This window comes from Malaclemys terrapin, chromosome 5 (genome assembly GCF_027887155.1).
Source record: "Malaclemys terrapin pileata isolate rMalTer1 chromosome 5, rMalTer1.hap1, whole genome shotgun sequence".
Taxonomy (NCBI): domain Eukaryota; kingdom Metazoa; phylum Chordata; order Testudines; family Emydidae; genus Malaclemys; species Malaclemys terrapin.
In genome coordinates, this window is record NC_071509.1 from 69,435,675 (window position 1) to 69,462,957 (window position 27,283).

General features: G+C 37.6%; 1 protein-coding gene and 1 long non-coding RNA gene across 3 annotated transcripts in view; one reads left to right on the forward strand and one right to left on the reverse strand.

The window, feature by feature from the left end:
- The window catches only part of GLRA3 (glycine receptor alpha 3), a 105,033-nt gene extending 98,571 nt beyond the window's left edge, over positions 1–6,462 (forward strand). Inside the window, exon 8 of the mRNA XM_054029509.1 lies at positions 5,864–6,462. Within this exon, the coding sequence (XP_053885484.1) occupies positions 5,864–6,133 (270 nt within the window). The 3' untranslated portion in view covers positions 6,134–6,462. The remainder of the gene's footprint in view (positions 1–5,863) is intronic.
- Positions 2,391–27,283, reverse strand: part of LOC128837874 (uncharacterized) — a 98,243-nt gene continuing 73,350 nt past the window's right edge. For both annotated transcript variants that reach the window (XR_008445046.1, XR_008445048.1), the window contains exon 5: positions 2,391–2,424. This is a non-coding gene — a long non-coding RNA (uncharacterized LOC128837874). The remainder of the gene's footprint in view (positions 2,425–27,283) is intronic.

Genomic DNA, 27,283 nt, shown 5'->3' on the forward strand with positions numbered 1-27,283 from the left:
CAATTTTTTCTATAAGGGAAGGCAGGCAGTTCTATTTGCAATTGACATTGATGCTTGGTGTGGCTGGTGAGCAGAGGATCTATTAGCTAGTGCTTATATCCACCTCCAGGGAAGTGGACTCCAAACCCACCTCCGGATTTAATTCTGGCTTGCAGGTCTGGAAACAACTCTGCCAGTATACCTTTTCTTACAGCCTTATTTAACACTTTCTTATTGGGCAACTATAAAAAGGACATTGCTCCTTGAGAAAACGTTTGATAGATCACTAACACTGCTAACAAAAATAATTGAAGCCTTCTGGATTAAAACAGAGTTAAACAGTCTTTCGAACAAACATGATTGTTTCAGTACATTTTCTAAATATGGAATTTATGTGCAATTGTATTTAGTAAATTAACAAATACACTTTAATACTGTTATGCTGGTTTTCACCTATCAGTTTCCCACTCAGCTACTGTAGCCAGTTATTATAAAGTTTAGTGTACATTGTGACTCATTTGGCAAAGGTTAACAATCACGGATTAGATTTTATTTGACTTCCTTCTTCAAGATGCATCATATAAAGAAAACAGCTTTCAGTGACCTTTATTTAACCAGGAAATCAGCAATGGGAGAATGAAGAGAAATTAAATACCAGGATAGGTGTTCGAACAACAGGCCTTTAAATCCGCTCTTATGATTTAGAGCTGCCATTCTGTTCTCTGTTATACGTAGGTAGATTATAGAAGCAGAGAGTTTAGGGATGAAAAAGCCTTTTATACAATTCTGTCCATCTACAATCTTGGGACCCTGACAGGTTTACAGGGATGGAACTTTACCAGTTCCATAGGGTACAGAACCCCCTTCCTAACACAATGACTTTCCGTTTGTGGAATCAGTGTTGTCTAGGCCCTACTTAGGTTTTTCTGCACAGGCAAAGCATGTGGCCCAAAGCTTCGACTGTTTTAATTTTTAATACTGCAAATCTATAATTTACTCTAAACTGTCTGCAACATTTTTCAAGATGAAACCATTTTTACATCTAGATTTTGGCAAAAAACAGAATCTGGACATTGTGATTTATATTGTGGTAGTTAGAACTGGTTGAAAAATTCAAAATTCATTTTTAATTAAAAAAATTGACAATTTTCACAAAAATATTTACCATTTATCATCAACTAGTTCTAGTAATAGCTCCCAGTCACAACTAGCCCCCTTGTGCTAGATGCATGGAAACATATGAAAATTAAATCCTTTCCTTGAAGGCCTTACAGTCTAATTTGAGACCAATTGAAACAAGTGAGTTTGATGAACAAAAGGAGGATGGAGGTAGGGAGACAATTGTAATGGAGATAATGATTACAGCTGTGAGATCTTAACTTTGGTTCCAAATTATTTAAAGATGATTTTGTTTTTGAAGGCTCAATCCAACTCTCATGGGAAAGCACAGAAAAAGACTATTTATGTGTGTGTATTATTTATGCCCAATCTTACTTCCATTCAAGTCATCTAAACCAACATGTCATGTATCCTAGTCATTGTTGCCTTCCTGATAGATATCATAGCAGAAGTAGGTTGCGAGGATGGATTTGAAGGAGTGCATAATGGCCTTAAGGATAGATTCCTGGAGAACATTCCATGCATAAAAGGGAAGCATGAAGAAAAGTGCACAGATGTTTGTGATAGAAACAGACAAATGACTATTCAAATCTACCACTTTAATTTATTTGATCTGAACTTTAAGAATTAAAAACACTTACTTTATAAAACTTTTGTTCTTAAAGCACCTGAATGAGCAGAAAGAGACAGAGTTAGAAGCATCATACATAATTGGTCCATATTGAGTTTATTTTTCTTGTTGATATTTCAAAAGAAGCAAGCACAGAGGAATATTGTACTATACGGAAAAATACAGTTTCTATTTTTAAACTAAATTCTAATGCAATAAACTTACTTCTCAGGAATATTCAACCTTTTTTATTCTGTTTTCATATAGACCTAAATATCATGGTATCTTTAGTGACGAAAATAGATGCACAGACTAGATTGATTATACCTTTTAATGATAATCAAATTTTTTTGTTTGTTTTCCTTTGTTTTGCTTTTTCCTTTTTGGTCTTCCCTCCATTTTGATGAAAGTATTTTGGGGGAGTGCTTGATGGAAATGAAATCAATGAATCATTGCGACGTAGCAATGGCTTGAGAAGTGCAGAACCTATAGACGGGACTTTGGCTCAAATCTACAGTACAAATTTAAGGGTAAACTATGTAGCAGATGTCCCATTTGTCATAATGTGATACACAGTCATTAACAAAGGCCCTGTTCTTTTGTCTGAACCGATGTTTTCCCCCACGTGGACTCGTTACCTGTATGTGATGACATAAAGTGTTATTAAAAAGGTACCTGTTTTGTTAATTCTGTAGTTTATACGGACCTGTGTACATCTGGAATTAAAAACAGGGAATTAAAATTTGACTTTCTGCTATTCCAAAGGAGGCTTAAAAATTAACAGAGCTAAGAGAAATAACTTGGTTGGATACATATTTTAAAATGCCTATTCAGCTTTCAATTACAAATGCTTTCTGCAAAAAAGTATGGAGAGTAAAACATTAAAATGTTCAAAATAACTCAAAGGTTATAAATACATCCTAAAACTATTAGTATTACTTACAGCCAAAAATTATAGCAAAGATATTTCTTCAAATCTGTGTTATTCCTCAGGAAGAGTAAATTATTTAAAGCATATATCAAACAGAAAACATCTGGAGCCAAAGTGAATTTAAATATTTTGATCATTTTTTTATGCCTAGGTATTTTCTATAGTGATACTGATATGCAAATAAACCAGCCCAGCTCACTGCCTTCAAGCCTCTAAGGATTCTGGTTGTGTTTCAAAAATCTTTACCTATATTTAGGAGCACTCATTAATTACTATAATATTTAAAGAGCTGGTAAAATATTTATACTAATAAAAATATATGTAATTAGACTTTGAACAATTTTTAATGATTAATTTGTTAAGCAGTATACATGAAAACCTCTGGTTTAATATTAAAACTTCAGCAAAGGCTTTTATAAATAAGGGTTATTTTCTTTTTTCCTTTTTATATTTTATATTATATTTTCCTTTTACATAAAAAGACGATGTACCAGACAATCATGTAAAGGAAAAGAAAAGAAAAAAATTGCTTCATCGTGACATCCTAAAATGAAGACTTAAGTTTTCAAATCAACATTCAGTGCATTTTTGAATGGGAATTTCTATGATCCAGATCTTTAGGTGATGTACGTCAGTATACCTCCAACTGAGTGGCTTCACCAGCTGAGGAGCTGGTCCATTTAATTATATATAAATAAAATTGGGTTAAAAAAGAATTAGATACATTCATGGAGCATAGGTCCATCAATGGATATTTGCCAAGATGGTCAGGGACACAACCCAATTATATTTCAAAGAGAAGCAACAGAAAAATCCACCTATGAAAACAAATGAACCATCAGCGTTATTTGAGAGGATTTTATTATTTTCAGATATCTTTGAGGGAGCATTCAGAAGAAGATTAATTTTAGTTAGTAACATAGAACAGAGTCTTGTGTCCCATTTTAGAGCCTGATCCTGCAGACACACTCTGAGAGTAGTCTTTGCTATTGCATGAAATCAAACACTTATTTTAGGTCAAAGGAACTACTCACTGTAGTAAGCCCTACATCCAGTAGCAAGAATATGGAGGGTGAGGACCTTAGTCAGATTCTGGGTATTTAAAAATCTATTGGCCAAATTCATCTTACATGTAACTCCACTGAAGTCAAGAGTTACACAAGATGAATTTAGCACTTCATAATTCACCTATTAAAAGTATTACAACAAAGATGTTATTTCCCAGGTTTTTAGAAAACAGAGTACTTAGTTTAAAACAGTTTTGTTTAATCATGTCATAACATTTGCACCCTGCGATCATTTTATATTTCTGTTATTCATCCCCATGTTTTAGTAACCTACTGCTGTTTTCTTGCTGTCATGTTAATTTTTCTTTTTTTGTTTACTAGAGTGCATTACTAATTACAATAAAGCTACTATAGAAGTGTTATTAAAACAGAGAACTGTGAATAAGTTTATAGGATTGCAACAGTATAAATTTAAAAAGCATTTCAGTGGAATGGCAACCATTCTCAGATTCCATTGCTGAGATTTTAAAATCCCTGAGGTGACTGTCAGCCTAAACTTTTCAATTTAACTGAATGTTTGTGTTTTTTCCAGAATACGCTGATTTGTCGACACCAAAACTGATCACAGGAAAGGAATGGTTTTGACAAACTCCTCATTTTAAAAAATAAAAATAAAAAATTGAACAAGCTTTGAAATTTTCAAGACAATCCATTTTGAAAACAAACTTTTTTTTTTGGTTCAGAAGGACTTTTGGTTTAGAAGTTTGTAGGAAAAAATATAAAAGTCTAAATCAAAATGAAATGTTTTGAAATGAAACATTTCAATTAATCTGATAGGATTCTGTCTATTTTTGGTTCATGAAAAAAAAATTAAGATTTTCACTTTTCATCGTAATACAGAACAGGGGCTTTTTTTGAAAGCTCAAAAATTCTCCTGGAATGGGAAGGAACTGATTCTCCCCTCTCCCCCTAAGTCTAAGTTGTAACTTTATTTTCTTCTTCCAGTTGTTTAAGGCAACAGCTTTCCTGGACTACATCATTATTTGTGAAATAAGATGTGAATACTTATTTTATTTTGTTGCACTTCAGAGATCTTAAAAGCCTATGGTTATAGAGCACTTAAACGAGATCAGATAAGAACAAGAAATAGAGTTTAAAATTAATTCAAATACGAATTCCTCAAAAGTAATTGGATTACTCTTCAGTAGGATATGTATTGAAGAAGAAACACATAGTTTAAAGGTAAAGGAGACTTTGGGATATACTTTCAGTCAGTTTTGGACCTGGTCTCAGTTCCTGTGTACAATTTATATATCTATATTTGCACCTGCAGAATAAGTTACAGTAGCAAATTTGAGCCTGTGCATCTCTCCCTACCTGGTACCCATAATTTGGTAAGTAGCGATGTAAAGTGTGCTCACAAAATGAAAGCCACCTCTTTGGACATGTACCACATCCCCATGTATGTATATAATTCTTCTTTCCATTCAATGGATTTAGGACCAAATTCAATTCTCACTCACACATGAGTAAATCCAGAATAACTGCATTGACATCAACAGATTTGTTCTGTATGTACAGTGGAGAAACTGCAAAGAATATGGCCCTTAGTTTTGATCCCTGTACCTTAGCCTTCTCTACTTATAACATTTTACCTACAATTTCCCTTCATTTTAAAAAAAGAATTCTTTTTATTTGATGTATATATGAAACTATAGAAATAAGGTGTAAAAATTAGACTAATTAGATGTACAGTAGTACAGTATTCAAGCAGGCAGAATTCCCACTAATTTAATTGATGTCAACATGTTATATGTACTATGATAGCACAATGGGGTCCTGGCCTCTAGACACTATGTACAGTACAAATGATATGGTCCCTGTCCAAAAGAGCAATGCGAGTTTTGCCTGGCTGAAGACCAGGGAATTGGGCTCTAAATGGGAAAGAACAGAGTAAATTGATCATTTGTCCAATCACAGATCATTAGAAATAATGGAAGTTGAATAGATTATGTATTTAAAAATGCCAGTTGGTGAAATCCTGCCCTCCTTGATTTTAAAGGGTGTTTTGTCATTGACTTCAATGGGACCAAGATGTCATCCAGCAAATATGAAGTGGTGGGTTAAAGAAGCTACTGAAGTAAGGACGTAGAACTTTGTTTTCAGCAGGTTAGAAACCTATGTAACTGAAGAACTTTCTTACTTTTCTTGCAACAGGACGATGAGGTAAGGGAAAGTCGATTCAGTTTTACAGCCTATGGAGTGGGACCATGTCTGCAAGGAAAAGATGGAGTGACTCCAAAGGGGCCAAATAATCCCATTCAAGCTGCACCAAAAAGCCTCGATGAAATGAGGAAGGTATTCATTGACCGAGCCAAGAAAATCGATACCATTTCCAGAGCTTGCTTCCCATTAGCCTTTCTGATTTTCAACATTTTTTATTGGGTTATCTATAAAATCATTAGGCATGAGGACATTCACCAATAACAAGATTAAGGCTTCTAGTACATACTGTTTGGGCTGGCATGTTCAGCAGGAGGTTTTCCATTACAAATGTGCATACAGCTGCTTACTGGGATAGTTAAAAGGCATAAAGAAAGAGATCCCATTTGACTTGCTATGCAGAGTCACTATTGGACAGATGAAGAATGACACCCAGTGAGGGTATATCTGCTATTACTAGGTTTCTACTTCATACTAACTAAACAATCAATCAATCAACTTTTTCATAGTAAAAAACCACAACACTATACTACAGCTTTACTGCCAATGTGTTTATATATACTTTTACATTGTGGTATAATTGTACAGTATTCTTTAAAGATCCTTACAATTTTTTAATTCAGCTGTATTTTTAAAAAATATTACAAAATGGGTCTAACATGTCTTAGATGACTCCCATAGTAACAGATTAAAGGAGGGTTAGAAATTTGAATATAAAGTTTACAAAATAGTAATGAACTACTGATTTGAGTTTTAGAGCTCAAGCACATTTTCTTGTTTTAGTGAGTTTTGTAATGAGCACAGGACACATTTAAATTATATTATGGGTTCTTTTTTTAAAAAAAAAAGAAGAGAAAATTTACTCATACAAAGCACTTAATAAATGGATTATGGTTCCCCTGGAGCTTAAAAACATGGTAATGTAATGCCCAAAGTAGCACCAAATATCTATTGCCCAGTCTGAAGCGACCCACTAGTCAAACTTTCTGGTACTGTGCATATCACAATGGGAACAAGGTACTGTTAACGGATTGTTGCCCTTAAGTACTTTTAATTACTCACAATCACCCTTGGATAAATTGAAAGAGAAAATAAAAAATCAAAAGGATTAAAAGATGTTTCTCTCATCAGGTAATTGTTCAGAAACCAGTATTTGTGGAGACAAGGCAGACAATTAAAAATGACATCAAGATAAGTTTCTGTGAAAAGTGACCTTAAAAGCAAAACAAAAAGGATGTCACTTAGACTATACCTATGATAAAAGTAACTTTTATGAACTTTTTTGAAGCTGACTGTGGCAACATTTCTGCACAGCTATTTCCATTATCATCAGTGAAAGTTTGATATACAATTACATAAAGATAACCAGGTCAGTCTTTTTTTGAATGATTTGTTTGAGGAGAAGATTCTGACATGACTTCTTAGACACTGGCAGAAAATAGTCTGTATCTTAGAAAACACTAAGCAGTTCTAAAAATATATCAGGACAATCTTTTATTTTTACTGCACTTCATGATAAAAGATAACTGTTGGAGCAAATTTTCCCTACTTAGAATTACATAGATCACATTCATTGCTTCTTTCAAATTATTACACAATAGATTTTATATCATTTAAAAAATAACTTCCAGTAAATAATGTTGCCACTTCTCTAATGAAAAGCAAAAAAAATTGTTCTAAAATGTGGAAACCTATAGACAACTATAGGCAAGAGCATACCTGACGCTTTGAACTTGTAATGAAATCCAATAGCTAAGATAATTTATTATTGAAAAGTTTTTGTTTTGAGCACATTTAAAATTTTGGGTTTGCTACAGCTCAAAGTGCATACACAAAAGCAAAACAACTGGAGGCAAACATCTGCTGCATTACTAGAGGCATATTGCATATGAACTAGTCATAGCAACATATCCTTGCATTGAAGATTAGAACACAACATTGGTTTTATTTGAGGATTAACTAGGGGGATTTTTAAAAGAATGGCAATCTGGTTGTGCTAGATTGTCTCAGAAAACAATTGCATAACTCTCTTCAATTTTGAATATGCTCCTATTTAGGTTTTCTCCCTCCCACCCCCAGTAATGCATAACATTGATTTATAGCAATTGTTTAGGGATATGTGATATAATTTTCACAAATATATTTATATATCCTGTCCAGAAAAACTGAACTCATTAACTCTCGTGTGTTATATACACAAGAGTGAGAAGCTGGCCAAGTGGCTTTTGTCTCCTGCAAACTATTAAATACTATAAATCTCTGGAAAGATTTGTTGGTGCATTTCTGTGCCCATTGTATTCAGTGGTAAAGTGTCCCATTTATTTCAAGAGGAGTAGGATTGGGCCCATTATCATGAGGCATTCATAAAATGTTATACAATTCTCCATGCTTGTCTTTTGTTCTTTTCTCTTTCTTATTTAAGACAACGATCTTCCCTTCCAACACCAATAAAGGAACTCTGGATGAATCAGTATATAAAGTGTACTAGGCCAGATCCTGAGCTGGAATAAATACAGTCCCTAGAGCTACACCAGTTTACACCAGCTGAGGATCTCACTCAGAAGTCCAATAGGCTGAATATTATGCATACACAAGTTGGTTTTGAAGACACTTGAACAGCCGAATAATACAATTACAAAGTTAAACATTCAATAGTGGGAGAATACTGAGATTTAGAAAAGAGGTTATTAGATGGAAAAAAAAAAAGACAAAGTCTTAAGAGCAAGATAGAAAATGGAATAGGCACTAACAGTGGCAAAATTGTGTGGCGGGACAGAGAAAAGTAGAGAAGAGCCAGATAAGATCAATAACTCTCCATGAACACCCTCCTCCTCCCCCTTGTGTGACAGGGAGAAAGAGGGGGAGGGGAATCAGTGTAGCATACTATTTCTGCAACTACTGTATGGTAATCACATTAGCAACTGCAGTATATACATTGTAAACCCATAAACCTTCAGTTTGATTGCTTTTCAGACATCCCTAATGGATTAAAATGATGTATATTTAATATGTACAACAGGCAGTGTATTACATTGATACTAATGGGAGCCATGTATTGAAGGGAGTATATTATATACTCCTGTAGAGGATTGCAAAGTATTTCTAAGTGTATATATTTATAGTTCTGTATGTTCCTTTTTTAAAAAGGAGAGAAATCTGTTATTGGATCATTTCTGGAATGTCTTTGCTTTAGTAACAGTACTAGGAACAGAAATGGTTGAGACAGAAGGGACAAGCTACAGTGATTTATTTTGTAACTACTTAAACAATCATCCAGCAAGTTGTGATTTTTTTTAAGTTAACTACTTGGAGTGCAGTCTTGCCCCACTGAATTCAATGGGGTCAAGATTTCTCCCCCAGAAGACAACTCCACATTTTTTATGAGATCCTTATGGTAACAATTGCCTATGTAACAGAGCCTTTTCAATCAGCTAAGAAACATTTATTTCAGCAAAAGGCACTGTAGCCAGTCAGCAGTTTGCAGCTTAAACGTTATTCAAATTATTCATATTCCATTGAATATAAAAAAAAATCATAAGATGACAGAATTGTTAAGTAAGATTTTAAGTTCTCATGTCACAAAATACCAGCTACCCATTAGTGCCTATGGAAAAAGAGTCCAAAATACCAGCAGACATGCCAACCAACCACACAGATCCAGGAATGATCTCTCAGTGCCAGGGGCTCATCTGCTAGGAAGATCTTAGTCTTAAAACAGATTCTCTTTATACCATATAATGCCAGGGTGGACTATGTAGAGGGAGTGACAAAACATCACAACACACCTACCCTACACCTATGTTAGTTAAACCAACGTTGGAAGAAACTGTAAATGTTAAGGAAGAGACTGGGATATTTATGCCACAGGTGTGGATAGAGGGCAGTACAGAGAGTCAGAGGAAGAGAAGTGAGGAGGTTCCTGCTGAGTTCTAACAAACTGTTTTCCTATGCACAAAAATGTTCATGATTTCAAAATTATGTTCTGATTTGGGACAGGAAACAGTTGAATATTGAAAAGTGTTCAAGAACCAAAAATCCCGCCCCCCCCAGTAAAATTAAAAAAAATCAGTTCAGGTCAGCTGAAATATTTTGATGATTTCAAGACGTTTTGTTTAAACATTTAATAACTATAATTAGTTTAAAGGAAAAATTCCAGTGTTCCCAATTGAAATTATTTTTTTCATTCTTAAAGTTTAAATGTTTCATTCTGATATATTTCAAGAAAAAAATTTCGGATGTTTTTCCAAGTTGAGAAACTGACCCTTTCCCATGAAAAGTTTCAGCTTTGATGAATCAGCACTTTCAGGCCAAAAAATAAAAAAGTTTCATTGAAAAATTCCCCAACCTGCCCTACTTATTATGCCTCAGGCAAAACTTCTCCTTGACCCAGAGATGTTAATCTGCTGCCCTCAATGCACTGGCTGTAGTGTCCCTGTGCCCTCCAGAGTACCGGGACTGCTAATGTAAGAGGCCTTTTGTTAACCACTCAAGGAAAGCAGGCTTCTTGCCCACGTAAAGCCCTGTGTCTTCCACACTGTTTGCAAGTCAGCTTGTGTACTCCTGCTTTCTGTGGTTGTGCCATGTAACAAAGTTGGAGGACCAAAGTAATGGATTGAGACTAGAGAAATAATTTGGGGCCCAATGTGCCATACTAGTTACACAGGTAGAAATCCATTCTCATAGAACTAGTGCAGGCATAATGGAAAAGGAAGCTGTGATCATGTGGCATGCTCCTCATGTTCCACAGTGCCACAGGATCTCCTCCATGCATTTGGAGTGCAATGTGTCTGGGGCAAATTGCTGACCTTAGAATAGGTGCTGTATGCTACAGTCACCTTTTAAATGTCAGATTCCCATGAGGAAGTAAAAGAATTTATGCTGCTTAGACCAGCATTAACTCCCCTTTCATGCCTTCTTCCTCCCTCAGAGGAAGAGGGATAAGGCAGAAGTGAAGGAAGAGGAGCCTATGGCTGCATGGCTCAGGAGCACTAAGCCAAAGGGTGGGGAAGGACAGAAAGCAATGTGGCAGAAGTACCTTGCTCCTTAGATGGTTGCCCCAAGATGCACAATCTTGGAACCTGCTTTCTTCAGGGGTTTGAAGACTGGAGTTTCCCCGACCACACCACCTGTTAAAACCCTCCATTCTTGAGAGAAAACAAGAGGAAGTGCCATAAGAACTGTGTATCATATTGTATTCAAACAGCTACAGGCCTCCTCATTTTTTAGCAGCTAACTCATAGTTAAGGTGCTAACTGAATCACAAGATGATCTTCAAAATAATTGCCACTGAATTGTGGACAAGATGTGAAAAAATAATAATGGACCTCTATGAATACTGATAATTTGGAAAAGCCAGATTAGATCTATTTAAGAAAAAAATTACTGGAACAATATAAAACACTCAAGTATTATATTATGGCAGCTATTTTTTTAAATATACTACCAGACATTTTGCTGTAACTATATTACATTCATTTAAAAAGTGACCGATACAATATAAAATTCAGAAGACTAACAGTCTTACAACTGCTGTAGAAATCAAGTCCAATCACTTTAGCCTTTTACATTTTATAGGCACTGAATGTTAGTGCAGCGCTAATTACATACTCAAAATGTATACAAAATTGTGAACTGCAAAGTAAGCTAATTAAAATGAAAATTGCAGTGAAAGCCTAGTATTGCAGGATCTGCCATATCGCGAAGGATGTGGGGCCTTACTCAGTTAAATTCCTCAGTGTAGCAGCTTAGAATATGGTTAAATGCCACCACACCTTGGCACAAATTAAACCTACACAAAGCAAGCCTCATGTTGGTTTTAATAATTGCTTCCAATAAGAAAACATTAGTGTTCCTTGTTTCCTGGTGTTTCTAAGATGATGGGGGCCAAAAGAAGAAAATATAGTTCTTTTTATTTATAAGTTACCTATTCAAGGGCATATTTAAACTAACTCATTGCTTTCACCATATTGTAGCTTCAAGGAACCTTGACAGCAGGCACCAGTTTTTTAAATGGATTGGTGGAAGTCACAAACAACTTGAGTTTCCCCCCCACCCCCCTTTTGTCCTAGATCAGCTGTATATAGTCTCTCTGAATTCTCTGACATGTTTGCCCTCTCTTAGCTCTCCGCTTCTCTCTTTGGTAATTTTTGAAGCACTTTTCTTGTAGGCTGCTTTATGAAAAGTCCAGTTTAAACCCTAGATATGCTTCTGTTTAAGCAATTCAGATATGCACTTTAGACTGCAGGAATGAAGAAATACTTCCACTTGTACCATGGTAAATTCCAGAACTACTGTTCGATAATATAGTTGAAACCAAGATTCAGATTAAAAGAGTAAAAACTCATACATAGTTTAGAACAGAAAAAGATAAAAAGTCTTCCTTAACCCTAGAAGGATTCAAGTGTATTCTTTCCAGCAATAATTTTGTATTAGATGAAAATGAGTTCATATGATAACCAAGCCCAATTAAACTTGTTGATGCAAGAAAGTGGTGCACTTAGTATTTACATTTAGCACTTATTGGCCCTTTATGTGTAAATTCTGCTCTCATGTAGACTATTGTAGGAGTTAATCTGATCTAACAGAGCAGAATTTGGCCTTATACCTCTAAACTGCTGATCTACTGAATTCTTACAATACCCCTATAAATTAGCAAAGTATTTTTATCTACATCTTTCTGTACAAGATGGTACATGATTATTTATAAGAGAATTATGTCAGACAAGCGTAATTTTTTAAAGGCTAACATGAAAAATATTTTTTTTTAAAAAATCACAAATTAAACTGCTTGTTAGCAAGAAGTAGATTTTTCTCTTTGTAATGGTTATAGAAATGGTGCCTTCAGGCAACATGTTACATACAGTAGTTCCTGAAATATTATCAGTTTGGCAGGCTTGTGAAAGCAGGTTAGATTGCTAGAAGCAGTAGGTGTAATGCTAGAAGAGAGTGTCAGCTCATCCTGCATTCTTGACATGCTTGAATATTATTGCACTTCTTCACTTTCATCTTTGTGAAATATGCAAGAGACATTTCTTACATTTGTAATTTAAAATATATGATAGAATGAAGTTAATAGATAAATGACTAACGTAAATATTGACATTCCCTGGATATGTAATTGTGAGCTGTATATGAAGAAATTGTGCCATAAGCTTTCAACATAAAATTTTATTATATACAGTAGCTTGTGTGATAGTGATCCAAGCTTTTTTAAGAGGCTAAATAAATATATATTAATATGACTGTATTACTTGTCTGATTTTTAAACATATCTTCCTGTGAATTCTGTCTAAAAAGACAATGGCAGTTTTCATTTAGAAGTATTTCTTTTTAGTAAAATTCTATTAAAAAAGTGACATGCATGAATTTGATTAAATTCCTTTGTATTATAGTACCTTATATTCAGCACTACAGCTAACATTCTCTGCAGACAGAGATGTTAAAACATGTGCAGTTTATGGTATTCATGTTATTGTAGATATTTTGTTCAAAAAAAAAAAAAATAAAGCTTACTTTTTTCAGAATACTGCTCAATGTTTTCAGATATCAATTCTGTTTGATACACACAGATCTCGACTCCAATAGTCTGCTCTCCCTGCATACACAGAATGTCCCTTTGAGAACCCCAGCAAGTGGATCTAAAGACCTGATCCACAATCCTTGAAGGTTATGTGTCTCAAGTGAATAATTTTGCCCTACTACACTAAACTAAACTAATTTATATTTTAAAAAGAATCATTTCTCTTATTAGATTGGCCTTTGACAAGCTGCAACATTTTTTCTACTTCTGTAATGCAATATTGTTGTGAATGGATATTATAGTGATAAGAGACACTTCCTTTTTAATCTAAACCACTTAAAGTTTGCTATTACCAAAACATAGGATTCTTCAGACACTAGGAGGACTAAAATGAGTCATAAGTAAATGGGCACAATAATGTATTGAGGCTGTATGAAAGACAAATTTTAGAGTTAAGCAAATAAAAAAAATCCCCCTAATTAGGAAATTTCTACTGAGATATAAATTTGAACCAGACATTCCAATTCATCTATTTATGTCAGTGAAAATAAACTAGGATTTCTTAAAAAACTAATTAAGAAATATTTTAATTTATCATATCAATATGCATCCTATACTTCAAGTCCTGTAACTGACAAAATGAAGCAATTCACCAATTTTATTTTGTTAGTACAAAAAAATCCCCGATAATGTCATCAGATCCTATGTACTTATCCTCACCATTTAAACCCTCTCAGTACTATGGGGCTACTCCAAATCCCATTCAAGTATCGGGGAGTCTCTCACTGACTTCAGTGAGTTTTGGATCAAGTTCACTAACAAGCCAGAAGAGCTGGACTATAATATACAGCTGACCCATTGTGAAGAGACCCTGCAACACTGCATCAATACTTGGCACCATACAAATACATGTTCATTAGACATTATATAGGTCTGGTAAGCATTCAAGGGATTGTTTTAAAAAAAGCATATGATCACTAACTTACATAAGGTAAATTAGTGGAGTTACACTACACTAGTGTAGAACAAGTTAATGTGTGGTGAGGTCATTCTGATGTCACTGTAAGTGGTTGGGGCTTTTGTCTAGCTAGTCAGAGAAGAGACGTGGCTCTCTGTCCCTTAAAGGGGCAAGAGTTACCTGCTACATGGCAGGCAGCTTCATACCAGATCAGCATGGGGATGTGGACACAAACCCTCCCACCCCCTAGTTGACTGGAAGATAGCATTTATGCCCATGTTTATGCAGTAAAAAAAGAGCTCTATTTTCATCTGAACCTGGTGGAGCAACACGCACCATCCCACCCCTGGAAATCGTTAAAGAACCAGGTTTTGTCATGACTGGCAGAGGGCTTTTGCTCCTTTGGGGGGGGGGGGGCGGGGGGAGAGGAGGAAGGAAGAAAAAGAGTGAGGGGGGGGAGATAGTGGGAATGAATTTTTCCCCTCTCCACCAGATTTGCCAGGGCAAGGTTGGGTTTTTTTAACCTTACCCACAGTGGGTTGGGGACTTATTGGGGCAAAAAACAAAAAGGAGGATTAGGCTATGATGTTGCAACTCTTTATGTAAGCTTGGATCAGTAGGCCAGTGCAGGTACTCTGTAGGGGGTGGATATGTTGATACCAGGTGTCTGGGGTGGACTACATGGAGAATGCCACACTCAGGGCAGACAGTCCCAAAAACTGGTGGTTTATTCTATAATTAGATTCATGAAGCCAGTAACAAAAGCTTCTGTAGTACCACATTGGTTAATCAGAAACCAAAAAGTCCCCTTTAGGCATTCCAGCCCCTGGCTCCCATCCAGACAAACAGGTCTAATACTGAAAACCTGATTCACCATATGTTAGGTTCTTACTAATTCCAAAGAATCAGACACTTTCCCCAGGTCAATATGCATTTCAAATCTTACCCAAATATCATGCTTTCAGCTAATCCTTAGTAAAGCTAACTAAAGATTTATTAATAAAAAGATGCATCTATTAACCATTCAGAAATGATTGCAAAGTCCTCATATCAGGTTTATAGCAGTGATGGAACAGACTGCTGGCTTGCAAAAAAGTTTCTGTGGTAACTTCCAAAAGATTGGAAGGTCCTCAATCCATAGTTCAAGACACTCGTTTTAATTGTACATCCATGATCCAAAGAATTAGAGCAGGAAAGAGGTAAAATGGAGGAATTTCAGGTGCCTTTTATATCCTTCACCATGTACATAGAAATTTACTGTCCTAAACAAACAAAGCCCACAGCTCGTGTATGGAAAGTTACTGGCCCCAAATGGAGTCCAGCGTCACATGAAGAGGTATGCAATAGGCTCATGTTTTGCTGAATCACAGGGTAGCCATTGGCTTCTTGATATCTGAAGCATCCGCAGGAAGACCTACTGGGGCAGGCTGAGATTCTTCAATGGCCCATTTGTGAAAGCTGAGTGTCCTCAATAGGCCATCAATATATAGCTATCTAGCCCTGATGTAAGTCTGTGGGGTCTCACCCAGGAAAACCCCACAGGTTTGCCTTTCAAATACATAGCCAATATTCAAAATTTCAGCTACAAAGAGGCATAAAAACAGGGTAATCATACTTAACTTACATGACATACTCTGTACAAGGTTTATGGAAATTGTGGAACAGTGGTAACAGGTATATAAAATTATCACCTTTCTTATACACAGTATCACACCTTGGCCAGATTAAATCTTTCCCAAATCCATTTTAAGAGAGTGGAAACAGCGGTGTTCGGAGCGCCTATGACTATTATGGCAAGGAGTCGCTCACCCAACCCTCATTCAAGGGGTTGGCTAGTTCTAGCAATGGGTTGGCGGGGGACCAGGATGGGTAAGGGGAGGGCTATGAACAGCCCCTTGGATATATGAAAAGGATTATGGAATTACCTGTGCTGTACAATTTTATCTGCCAGGTAATCCCAGACATTTAGGAATCCGGCTGTGGCCAAATTAAACCACATCCAGTGTCTCCTGTCCTCCTTCCAGCATTGCCAATCAGGCTGAAACTATTTAAACTAAGAGGACATTTAAATTACTTTAAATAAGAGCTACCAAACAGGGGAGTTTGAGAGGGAGAAAAGGAGATCTCCCTGCTGAACAATACGTTGAATACTAATTTTTGGGTGAGTGTGCTTGTTTTGGCTGTTTGGGTTTCTCTTGTTCAGCTTAAAAGTTAGTGTCAGTTGGGATTGTGTGTTTAGAGACGGTTTGAGCCTTTGTTCCCCTTGATCAACTTCAATCAGCCTTGTAATCACCTTTCCCCTGTGTGATTAATGAGGGGTAGAACTGACCTAGGACAGAAAAGCTTAAAAGCCAGAGGCTAAGCAACCAAGAGAAGCTAGCAAACAGGGGACAACAGCAGGGGAATTTGTAAGAGGAAGTTATAATATAATCACTATGGTTAGGAAAGGCCCCAGTGCCAACACCGCTCCTCTCTCCACCACCTGAATCCATATCCAGATAGAGAATCTGACCATGGAAGCCTCTACCCAGATCCTGGTGTGGGTTTGCAGAGACTGTGGCCTGCCTTTCCATTCACAGAAAAGCAGGATTGGGAGACTGACCACTGTGAAAGGAGGCTGCTGGTGGAATCTCTCAGGAAACAGGTGGGAGAGCTACAGGAGGAGGTGGCTAGGCTGATGAGCATCAGTGCACACAAGGAATTCATCAAATGTATTCATATGGAGACCTCCAAGGCAGAAGAAGCTATCCAGTGGACTGCTCTCACACCACTGGGGGAGAAGGATATGGTTCTGTCACAGGGAGGACACTGGCTGCTAGTTACTTCTGATGCCAGGCAGTGCTCCACTCCTACTCCCAACCCACCTACCATATAGTGATGAAGAACCGTTATGCTGCCCTGGCAGTGAGTGATGAGGACACACACACACACACACACACACACACACACACACAAAAGGAGGAAGAGAAACTCTGTACTCCCAAGGCTGAGAGGAACATGGTCACCACTCCCACAAGGAAACATAGGGTAGTGGTGGTTGGTAACTCCTTTCTGAAAGGGACAGAGGCACCCATCTGTCAGCCTGGCACGGTATCCTGGGAGTCCTGCTGCCTGCCATTGAGCCGCATCCAAGATGTTACAGAGAGATTGTGGAGTATCATCCAGCCCTCTGACTTCCCCTCCCACGCTACTCATCCATGTGGGCACTAATGATACTGTGAGGTATGACCCTGATCAGATGAGAAGTGACTACAGGGCTCCAGGATCGAGGTGCAGATAGATGCATCCTGGGAGGTGAATGCCTGCCTGTGTGGATGATGTTGCCAGGACGACATTGGCCTCCTTGACCATAGGATGCTGTTCCAGGAAGAAGGACTGCTGAGCAAAGATGGGTACCACCTACAGAGGAAGGGGACAAGTATCTTTGGATATAAACTGGCTAACCTAGTGAGGGGGGACTTTAAACTAATTTTGATGGGGGCAGGAGACAAAAGCCCACTGGGAAGTCAAAACTGTGGAGACTGGAGAAAAGTCAGATTCTGGGAGGGAGCGTGGGCCATTATAGCAGGGACAAGGGAGAGAAACAAGAGGGGGAAAAAATCAAATCAGTGTATTAGAAGTCTGTATACTAATGGAAGAAGTATGGGGAATAAGCAGGAAAAAATAGAAATGCAAGTGAATGATCATAACTATGACATATTTGGCATCACAGAGACATGGATTGAATACATGACTGGAATATTGGTATAGAAGGGTACAACTTGCTCAGGAAGGTCAGACGGGGGGAGGGGAAAGGGAGCTGTTGTGTATCAAAGATGTATACACTTGGACTGAGGTTGAGATGGAAATAGGAGACAGACTTTTTGAAGGTCTCTGGGTAAGGATAAAAGGAGTAAAAAACAAGGTGTCATGGGAGGGGTCGAATACAGACCACCTAACCAAGAACAAGAGGTAGTGGCTTTTAAAAAAAAAAAAAAAAAAAAAAAAAAAAAAATATCCAAAGAACAGGACTTGGTGATCATGGGGGACTTCAACTACCCAGACATCTGTTGGGAAAATAATACAGCAGAGCACAGATTATCCAACAAGTTCTTGGAATGCATTGGGAACTTCACCTCTTGAAATAATAGAGAAAGCTACTAGGGGAGAGGCGGTTTTAGATTGGATTTTGACAAATAGGAAGGAACTGTTTGAGAATTCGAAAGTGGAAGTCATATTGGATGAGAGTGATCATGAAATGATGAGTTCATGATTCTAAGGAATGATAGGTGGGAAAACAGCACAATAAAGAATGGACTTCAAGAAGGCAGACTTTAGCAAACTTAGGGAGTTGGAAGGTAAGATCCCATGGGAAGCAAGTCAAAGGGGGAGGGAGGGAAACAGCTCAAGAGTGTTGGCAGTTTTTCCAAAGACATTTATTAAGGGCACAAAAGCAAACTATCCCACTGTGTAGGAAAATAAGTAGTATGGCAAAAAACCACCCTGGCTTTACCAGGAAATCTTCAATGATCTGAAACAAAAAAGTCCTACAAAAACTAGGTCAAATTACAAAGGATGAATATAAATAAACAAGCATGTAAGGACAGAATTAGAAAGGCCAAGACACAAGATTAAACTAGCTAGAGATAAAGGGTAACAAGAAAATATTCTACAAATACATTAGAAGCAAGAGGAAGACCAAGGACAGGATAGGATTGTTACTCAATGGGTTGGGGGAGAGGTGGAGAAGAGTAACAGAAGCTAAAGGACTTTGTTTCAGTTTTCACCAAAAGGGTTAGTAGCAATTGTACATCTAGCTTAGTGAACACCAGTGAAAATGAGGTGGGATCGGAGGCTAAAATTGTTCTTTCCCTAAGTTAGATGGCTTCAAGTCACCAGAGCCTGATGAAATACATCCTAGAATACTCAAGGAGCTGACTGAGGATGTATCTTAGCCATTAACAATTATGTTCAAAAACTCATGGAAGATGTGAGAGATTCCAGAGGTCTGAAAAAGGGCAAATATAATGCCAATTTATCAAAAGGGAAATAAGGACAACTCAGGATATTACAGACCAGTCAGCTTAACTTCTGTACCAGGAAAGATAATGGAGCAAATAATTAAGCAATCAATTTGCAAACACCTAGAAAATAATAAGATAAGTAACAGTGGCATGGATTTGTCAACAAATTGCATCAAGCCAACCTAAAAGCTTTGACAGGATTAACAAGCTTGTAGATATAGGAAAGCTATAAATGTAGTATATTTTGACTTAGTAAGGCTTTTGATACTGTCTCAAATGACCGTCTCAAAAACAAACTAGGGAAATATAGCCCAGATGAATCTTCTATAAGGCGGGTGCATAACTGATTCAAAAACTGTTCCCATAGAATAGTTATCAATAGTTTACAGTGGAGCCCACAAGGATCAGTTCTGGGTCTGTTCAAGATCTTTACTATTTATTTACATAACAACATAGAAAGTACACTTAAAAAGTTTGCAGATGATACTAAGCTGGAAGGGGTTTGTGACAGGTTCTCATAGACATTAAGGTCAGAAAGGACCATTATGATCATCTGGTCTGACCCCCTGCATGCTGCAGGCCGCAAGACCCTTCCCTGTACTCTACCGTTGAAGTCCCCAGTCCTGTGTTTTAGTGACTTCAATTGGTTGGATCAAGAAACCCTCTTGGGAACTACCACCTGATGTGTTGAGACTACCTTTAAGTCAGTTTTCCCTAGCAGCTTGAGACTTCAGAATCCTGCCTGGTTGTGCCAGACATGCTACCCAGGTCTGAACTACGTCCCGCAAAAGCTGCAGGCTTAACTGAAAACAGCTTAAGAAGTGTTCCTGTCTCCAATACTCAGGTACGCAGCTCCCAATGGGGTCCAAATCCCAAATAAATCAATTTACCCTGTATAAAGCTTATACAGGATAAACTCAAATTGTTCACCCTTTATAACACTGGTAGAGAGATATGCACAGTTGTCCTCCCGGTATTAATACATACTCTGGGTTGATTAATAAGTAAAAAGTGGTTTTATTAAATACAAAATGTAGGACTTAAGTGGTTCCAAGTAATGACAGAACAAAATGAATTGCCAAGCAAAATAAAACAAAACACGCAAGTCTAAGCCTAATACAGTAAGACAGTGATTACAAAGGAAATCTCACCCTCAGAGATGTTCCAATAAGCTTCTTTTACAGACTAGCCTCGTTCTAGTCTGGGTCCAGCAATCACTGATACCCCTCAGGTTACTGCCCTTTGTTCCAGTTTCATTCAGGTGTCCTTTGGGGGTGGAGAGGCTCTCTCTCGAGCCAGCTGAAGACAAAATGGAGGGGTTTCCAGGGGCTTAAATAGACTCTCTTGTAGGTGGAAACCCCTTCTCCTCTTCTATGCAGAATCCATCTCCAAGATGGAGTTTTGGAGTCACATGGGCAAGTCACATGTCCATGCATGACTCCGTTCCTTACAAGCCAGGCCACACTCCCAGGAAAGCTCAGATGTGGATTGGCGTCTCAAAGTTTATTGTTAGCTTAAGTGTTTCTTGATTGGGCACTGACTGAGAATAGCCTTTTCTTAGGAAGCTGACCAACTGCTTCACTGAGGCTACTTAAAATTAAATAAGTACATAGTCAATATTCATAACTTTGAATACAACAATGGTACATGTATACAAATAGGCTGAATATATCCAGTAGATCATAACCTTTGCAGAGATATGTTCCATGACATATCTAGCATAAAACACTTTCCAGTTATATTTACACTCATAAGCATATTTCTATAAAGCATTATGGGGTGCAAGGTCACAGGGTTGCAAGTGCTTTGGAGGAGAGGATTAAAATTCAAAATGATCTGAACAAACTGGAGAAATAGTCTGAAGTAAATATGAAATTCAATGAAAACAAATGCAAAAATATTCCACTTAGGAAGCATCAATTGCACACATACAAAATGGAAAGTGACTGCCTGGCACTGAGTACTGCAGAAAGGGATCTGGGGGTCATAGTGGATCACAAGGTAAATATGATTCAGTGTAACACTTTCAAAAATAAAATAAAAATTCTGGGATTTATTAGCAGGAATATCCTAAGCAAGACAAGAAATAATTCTTCCTTCTACTCCACGCTGATAAGGCCTCAGTTGGAGTATCGCGACCGTTCTCAGTATCTCATTTCAGGAAAGATATGGACAAATTGGAGAAAGTCCAGAGGAGAACAAAAAGGTCTAGAAAACATGACCTATGAAGAAAGATTGGAAAAAATGGTTTTGTTTAATCTGGCAAAGAGAAGACTAAGGGAAAGACATAATAGTTTTCAACTACATAAAAGGCTGTTAAAAGTAGGAGGGAGAAAAAAAATTGTTCTTAACCTCCGAGGATAGGACAGACACAATGGGCTTAAAATTGCAGCAAGGGGGGTTTAGGTTGGACATTAGGAAAAGCTTCTTAACTGTCAGGATGGTTAAACACTGGAACAAATTACCTAGGGAAGTTGTGGAATTTCCATCACTGTCTAACCTGTTCTTAAATAAATAATAAATAATAAATAATAATAATAATTAATAAAACAACCTTCAAACACCTGTCAGGGAGGATCTAGATAATACTTAATCCTGCCTTTAGTGCAAGGGATTGGAGTAGATCTTTCAAGGTCCCTTCCAGTTCTATACTTCTCGGATTATTAGTATCAGAAACTAACCCTTATAATCCCTCTCCTAGGCTTGTTGGTTGTACTGCTTAACTTAATCACATAATGGTGATTATGGCCTCATTTTCCAGTTAATAAATAACATTTTCATTGATTTCAGAATTACACACATTTTTCATTCTCAGTAAACTCTTCATTGTTCTGAGTCTTTGTCAGTAGCACTGTGGGTGAGCCACAAGATGGCTCTCTCTCATATCTATTCGTGAGTATTATGCATGCCCGTTTTAGTTAAATGAAATAAACTAATGTAAAAATGGTACACGCTCCAAATACTAACATTCATTATTGAAGGGAGGTTAGAAAAGATAAAGCACTATACATACTACATAGCACTATTTTCAAAATAGCTAGTTTTCAAGGTGATGTAAATAATCTAAGAAAAGGAGTTAAAAATCATTCTCAGAACTGAGATATTAATTCTGCTAAAGCCAGATCTATGGGCATTGTAACAGGTAAATGTAAAGTATTACGTTTGATATATTTAATTTATAAAAGAAATGTATTTGTAAAACCCAAAAGCAGTCGTTTAAGAGGATTGCAAGTAGTTGTTCAGCATTGATTGTTAGATACATTTGTTCTTAATCAGAAAAACAAGAGTGGATTTAAAGAAGTTGCTCAAAACAGTCTTCAAAAATTTCAGTGAATTTAGGCTTGATCCAAAACCCAGTAAAGTCAGTGGACATCTGTCAGTTGATTTCAGTGGGTCTTGCATCTGGCTCTTAGTGCTGTGTATGTTTGCCTGATTCAGTCATGAGAGAGAGACACTAAAATGTCCTATTTATCTACAGAACAGGTACAACATGGGCAGCAGCAGTACCAACTTCCCATGTTGCTTTGTCAGTGTACCTTGATTTTCACCTGAGAGGACTTTGAGAAGTTAGTTTATCCTCAGTGTCTAATCTTTGGCTTCTGTGGTTAAATTGCTATTAAGGTTGCCAACTCTGGTGGTGGTTTTTATGATATGGATAAAAGTCAACATGGGACATGGAGACAATTTACACTGAATCTAGTAGCAGTCAATGCATTGTTTGGCAGAAGTTATATAACCATCGCCACATTTAGGGAGCTGTTCATAACACTTCACCACAATTCAAACAAACTCTCAGAGCCTATCCTTCCCCTCTCCCCCACCCCAAATCAGTCTTTACATGCCTGATTTGTTCATTGATGACTCAAAATGTGCATTCGACATCAGAACCAGTTTCACAACTGAGCGTTGTCATCAATAACAGTGGTTTGTGTGGTTCACTGAATAAGACAAGGAAGAGGGGGCTGAGTACAAAAGGCATGTCTATCTTCCACACAAATATGGAAATCAGCACTGTGGGTAAAGAAAATACAAAAACCAACAGTTATATGTGCCTTGGATAAAATAGTTTTTGAATGTCTGTTGAAGTGTGGAAATGTTCCTTTAAATAAATGCCTTAATATACTCAAACTTGGTCACAGCTGAACTGTCTTATCAACAGTCCATTAATGTTAGAGTTAATTTAAAAAATGCTGGAAGCTATTAATTACAATACACCACGAGGATGGTGTCTCAGGGTTGACTTTTCTGACCCATGGGTAGCTGCACCTCCCACTGTGCTGCAATCATTTCTGCAACAGAGCCAAATTTCAGAGTTGGTTCTGCACCTCTGCTCACCCTCTGAATATCTGTCCTCCTGCATCAGTCTGAATATCTCACACAGTGGCAGCTCCTCCACTCATCCTGCCAGCAAAGGTACATCTTCTGCACCATGGTCTATCAAATTCCTACACTCCTACTCCACATACCTCATTTATATCTTGATACTGCTCTGCCTCCTGCTTCCAGCCTGGCCCTGCATAGGAGAGGAAGGAAGGCTGGCCCAGTGGTTAGGGTGCTGGGCCTTGGGACACCCAGATTCATGCTCAATTCCCAGCTCTGCCATTATTACCACTTTACAGATGGGGACAATAGCACTTCCTTACCTAACTGGGATGTTGTGAGGATAAATACATTCAAGATTATGAGGCATCGAGCTATATTATAGTGATGACAGCCATAAAGCACCCTAGATAGAGGCTCCCATGCTACCTATTCTGATCCGTCCCCTCACTGGTTTTCCCAAGCTCCCACTGATTCACACAAACATCACATAGATACTGTGCTGCTGTGTGCTCTACAAACCTTAAAGACAGATTCCTGAATTTGAAAAATTCTGTAATTAAAGGAACAGAGGGTCCTGTGGCACCTTTAAGACTAACAGATGTATTGGAGCATAAGCTTTCGTGGGTGAATGCCCACTTTGTCAGACGCATGTGCGCTTGCCCACTTCATCAGACGTCACATGCGTCTGACGCAGTGGGCTTTCACCCACGAAAGCTTATGCTCCAATACATCTGTTAGTCTTAAAGGTGCCACAGGACCCTCTGTTGCTTTTTACAGATCCAGACTAACACGGCTACCCCTCTGATATTTGTAATTAAAGGGTTAATTCTATTTTTTCTTCTGATGCTAAGGAGTCTGTACTGCACAAATAAAGCCAAGGTGCAGCCAATAGTTACTGCCCTATGGATTTTTATAAGGTTAGTCAATTTTTATCTTTAAATGGAATATTTTACCATGACAACCACAGCAACATGACACATGCTACTTCTGGCATATGCAGAAAATTCCTAAACAAAATGCATTCACCAATACCAATGCAAATGGTAATGTTTTTCATTATAATTTCTTCCATCATATTTTCCTGACTCAAAGCCAAATTTTTCAATTGAGCTACTAAGTTTGCAAGTATAATTCTCTCTCTCAAGGTTTTCTGTCCGAGGTTTTCACAGTGAGCCAATCACAATAGCACCGAGGTGCAATTTTGCATGCATAGAAGATTTTGCATATGAACCCAAGATTTGACAGAGCAGATCTATAGCTACCTATATCTTGTGGACAAAATGTTTGTCTATGCAAATTTAGAGGCTTTCACTGTTCCTATTGGATAGAGTAAGAGAAAGATATTCTGTCAGTGTTCTAAAGCAAGAATGTATCGTACAGTGGTGTGATCTAGCTTTCATTAAGGTTAATGGCAAGACTCCCATTAAGCAGCAGTGCAGATCATCCAGGAAATTCTCCTCCACCCTCGCTACTAATAGTTTTTCTTCAGTTTGAGGCCTGAGCTGTTTTTCAGATCTTGTAGAGCTAACACAGGTTGTAGCAGAAATGGGTAGTACTCATGAAATGCACTATGCAGTACCAGCCTTATTCAATGGTTGAGAAAGACTGTTTGCATATGTATGTGCCTATCCAATACTCTGGACAATGGGCCTGTTGTATCATAGTAGATATACAGGCACCCAACAAATGCATGCTTTCTGTACCCCTAAATCTCTTCTACAGTATTAGTATACAGTGCCTCTTCCTCCCCAAATTTGCCATTTTTCTGCTCAAGTGACAACAAATACATGTATGAAAAAAAGTGAAGCAAAGTAAGCACTGCTGAAGGAAGAAAGTGCAGGGCTTGCTCTAAGCAGCTGTAATAAGATGGGGCAATAGCAAATGGAATTCCACTTACTACATGCTGCATCAGCTATTGAAACCAAGGGCTAGGGCATTCCTGGTTCTCTGAAATGATACTATTTGTCCAGACAATATATCTGGCTTATTCTCACTCCCACAGAGGCATCAGTAATATGTCTTCTGATAATGCCAGTCTAAGTTAAGGCATTCCTTTTTGGGATTCCTTAAATAATATGAATACCTGAGCATGCTGAAAAGTCATTTTGAGAAAAAATAATCTCAATGCTGAGTCTGGAGGATATAAAATTGCCAAGTATGCTGCAAGCTATGCATTATGATGTGTTGCATCTGAGCCACCCATGAAAGTATGTCAGTCTTCACAATTTCCTAGGTAATAATGTCCCATCTGGTAAGATCAGCCTATAAGACAGTTCATTCTGATGCAGAGTTCAGAACTTAATACCTTTGGATACAGTTTTAGTGGGTGAAGTTTCGGTGAATCTCGTCTGAATTAGAATTAACTCTCAAGCTTGCTTGCATAATTTCAAGTACAGTTCTATGAGCCTTATCCAAAGCCCACCAAGTGATTGGGAATGTGTGTATTGATCCTAAAAGGGCTTTGGATGAAACATTATATAGTTATTAATAAAAAGCAGTAGTTATATCTATTTTATCTCTGGAACTTAATTAGTATTGCTTCAAAAAACTGAAATATTACCTTCCTGGATCCTTATCTTAAAAGATAAACCACTCTGAAGTCTATGGGCAAAACTCATCCCTTGTATAACTAGGGTTTCATTGGGCCTGTGACTGTTAGTGGATGTAAATGTTGAATTATATCCACAATTATCCAAGTTACAGCTCTAGCAACTTTGGTGTTTTGAGGACATTTATACCCAGTAGCAGCATCTGAATTTGAAAATCTGAGTTTTAATTAATGTAAGAGCAAACAGTTCTGGCCAAATCCAACCTCACTGAAGTCAGTGGAAAGGTTTCCATCGACCTCAGTGGGAATTGGGACATGTCACTGACTTAGACACTAGATGCAACTGTATTTACCAATCACAAATCAAGCTACCATCAATAGTAATCCTAGCAAGTAATATAGAACACACACAGAGAGCTTCAGCAGTCAAACCTTAGTGGAGAGTAATTGTGACATTGCATGCCATATGTTTTATGGAAATATGTTTGTAAGTGTGAATATGATGTAACTGGAATATGCTTCATGCAGAAGGTTTCTTGTAAGGTATCATTACAAAGCTTATGATCTACTGAGAGTGTTCATCCTATTTGTTTGCATGTACTATTTCTATGTCTGGAGTTAGGAAAATAAGATATAACATATTTACATCAGTAATACTGGTTTAAGTGGAAGCCATTAAGACTGCTTCAGAATCAATTAACTGTGAATGGGTTTGTTTACCTGCAAGCCTTCCTATGTACACGTCTTCCAGCAACTAGGTAATGAAAAAGAAGTCTTACAGTGACATGTGATCATTTCACCTCAACTGGAATCCATCTTAAACCTGGTGCTTTTCCATTTAGAAGGAGGGGTAGGGATGCAGAAAGACAAAAGATTCCTGCCTTGTGCCAAAGCTATAAAAAGGGGGCGGAACAGAACAAAGGGAGTGGCCAGTCATGAGAAATCCCTGAGTTACCACCTGAACTGAAGCTAACAAGGACTGCACCAGGGGAAAGGATTGGCCCCAGACTAGGAAGGAGTCGTCTGTGAAAGAAGCTTATTAGAACATCTCTGAAAGTGAGAT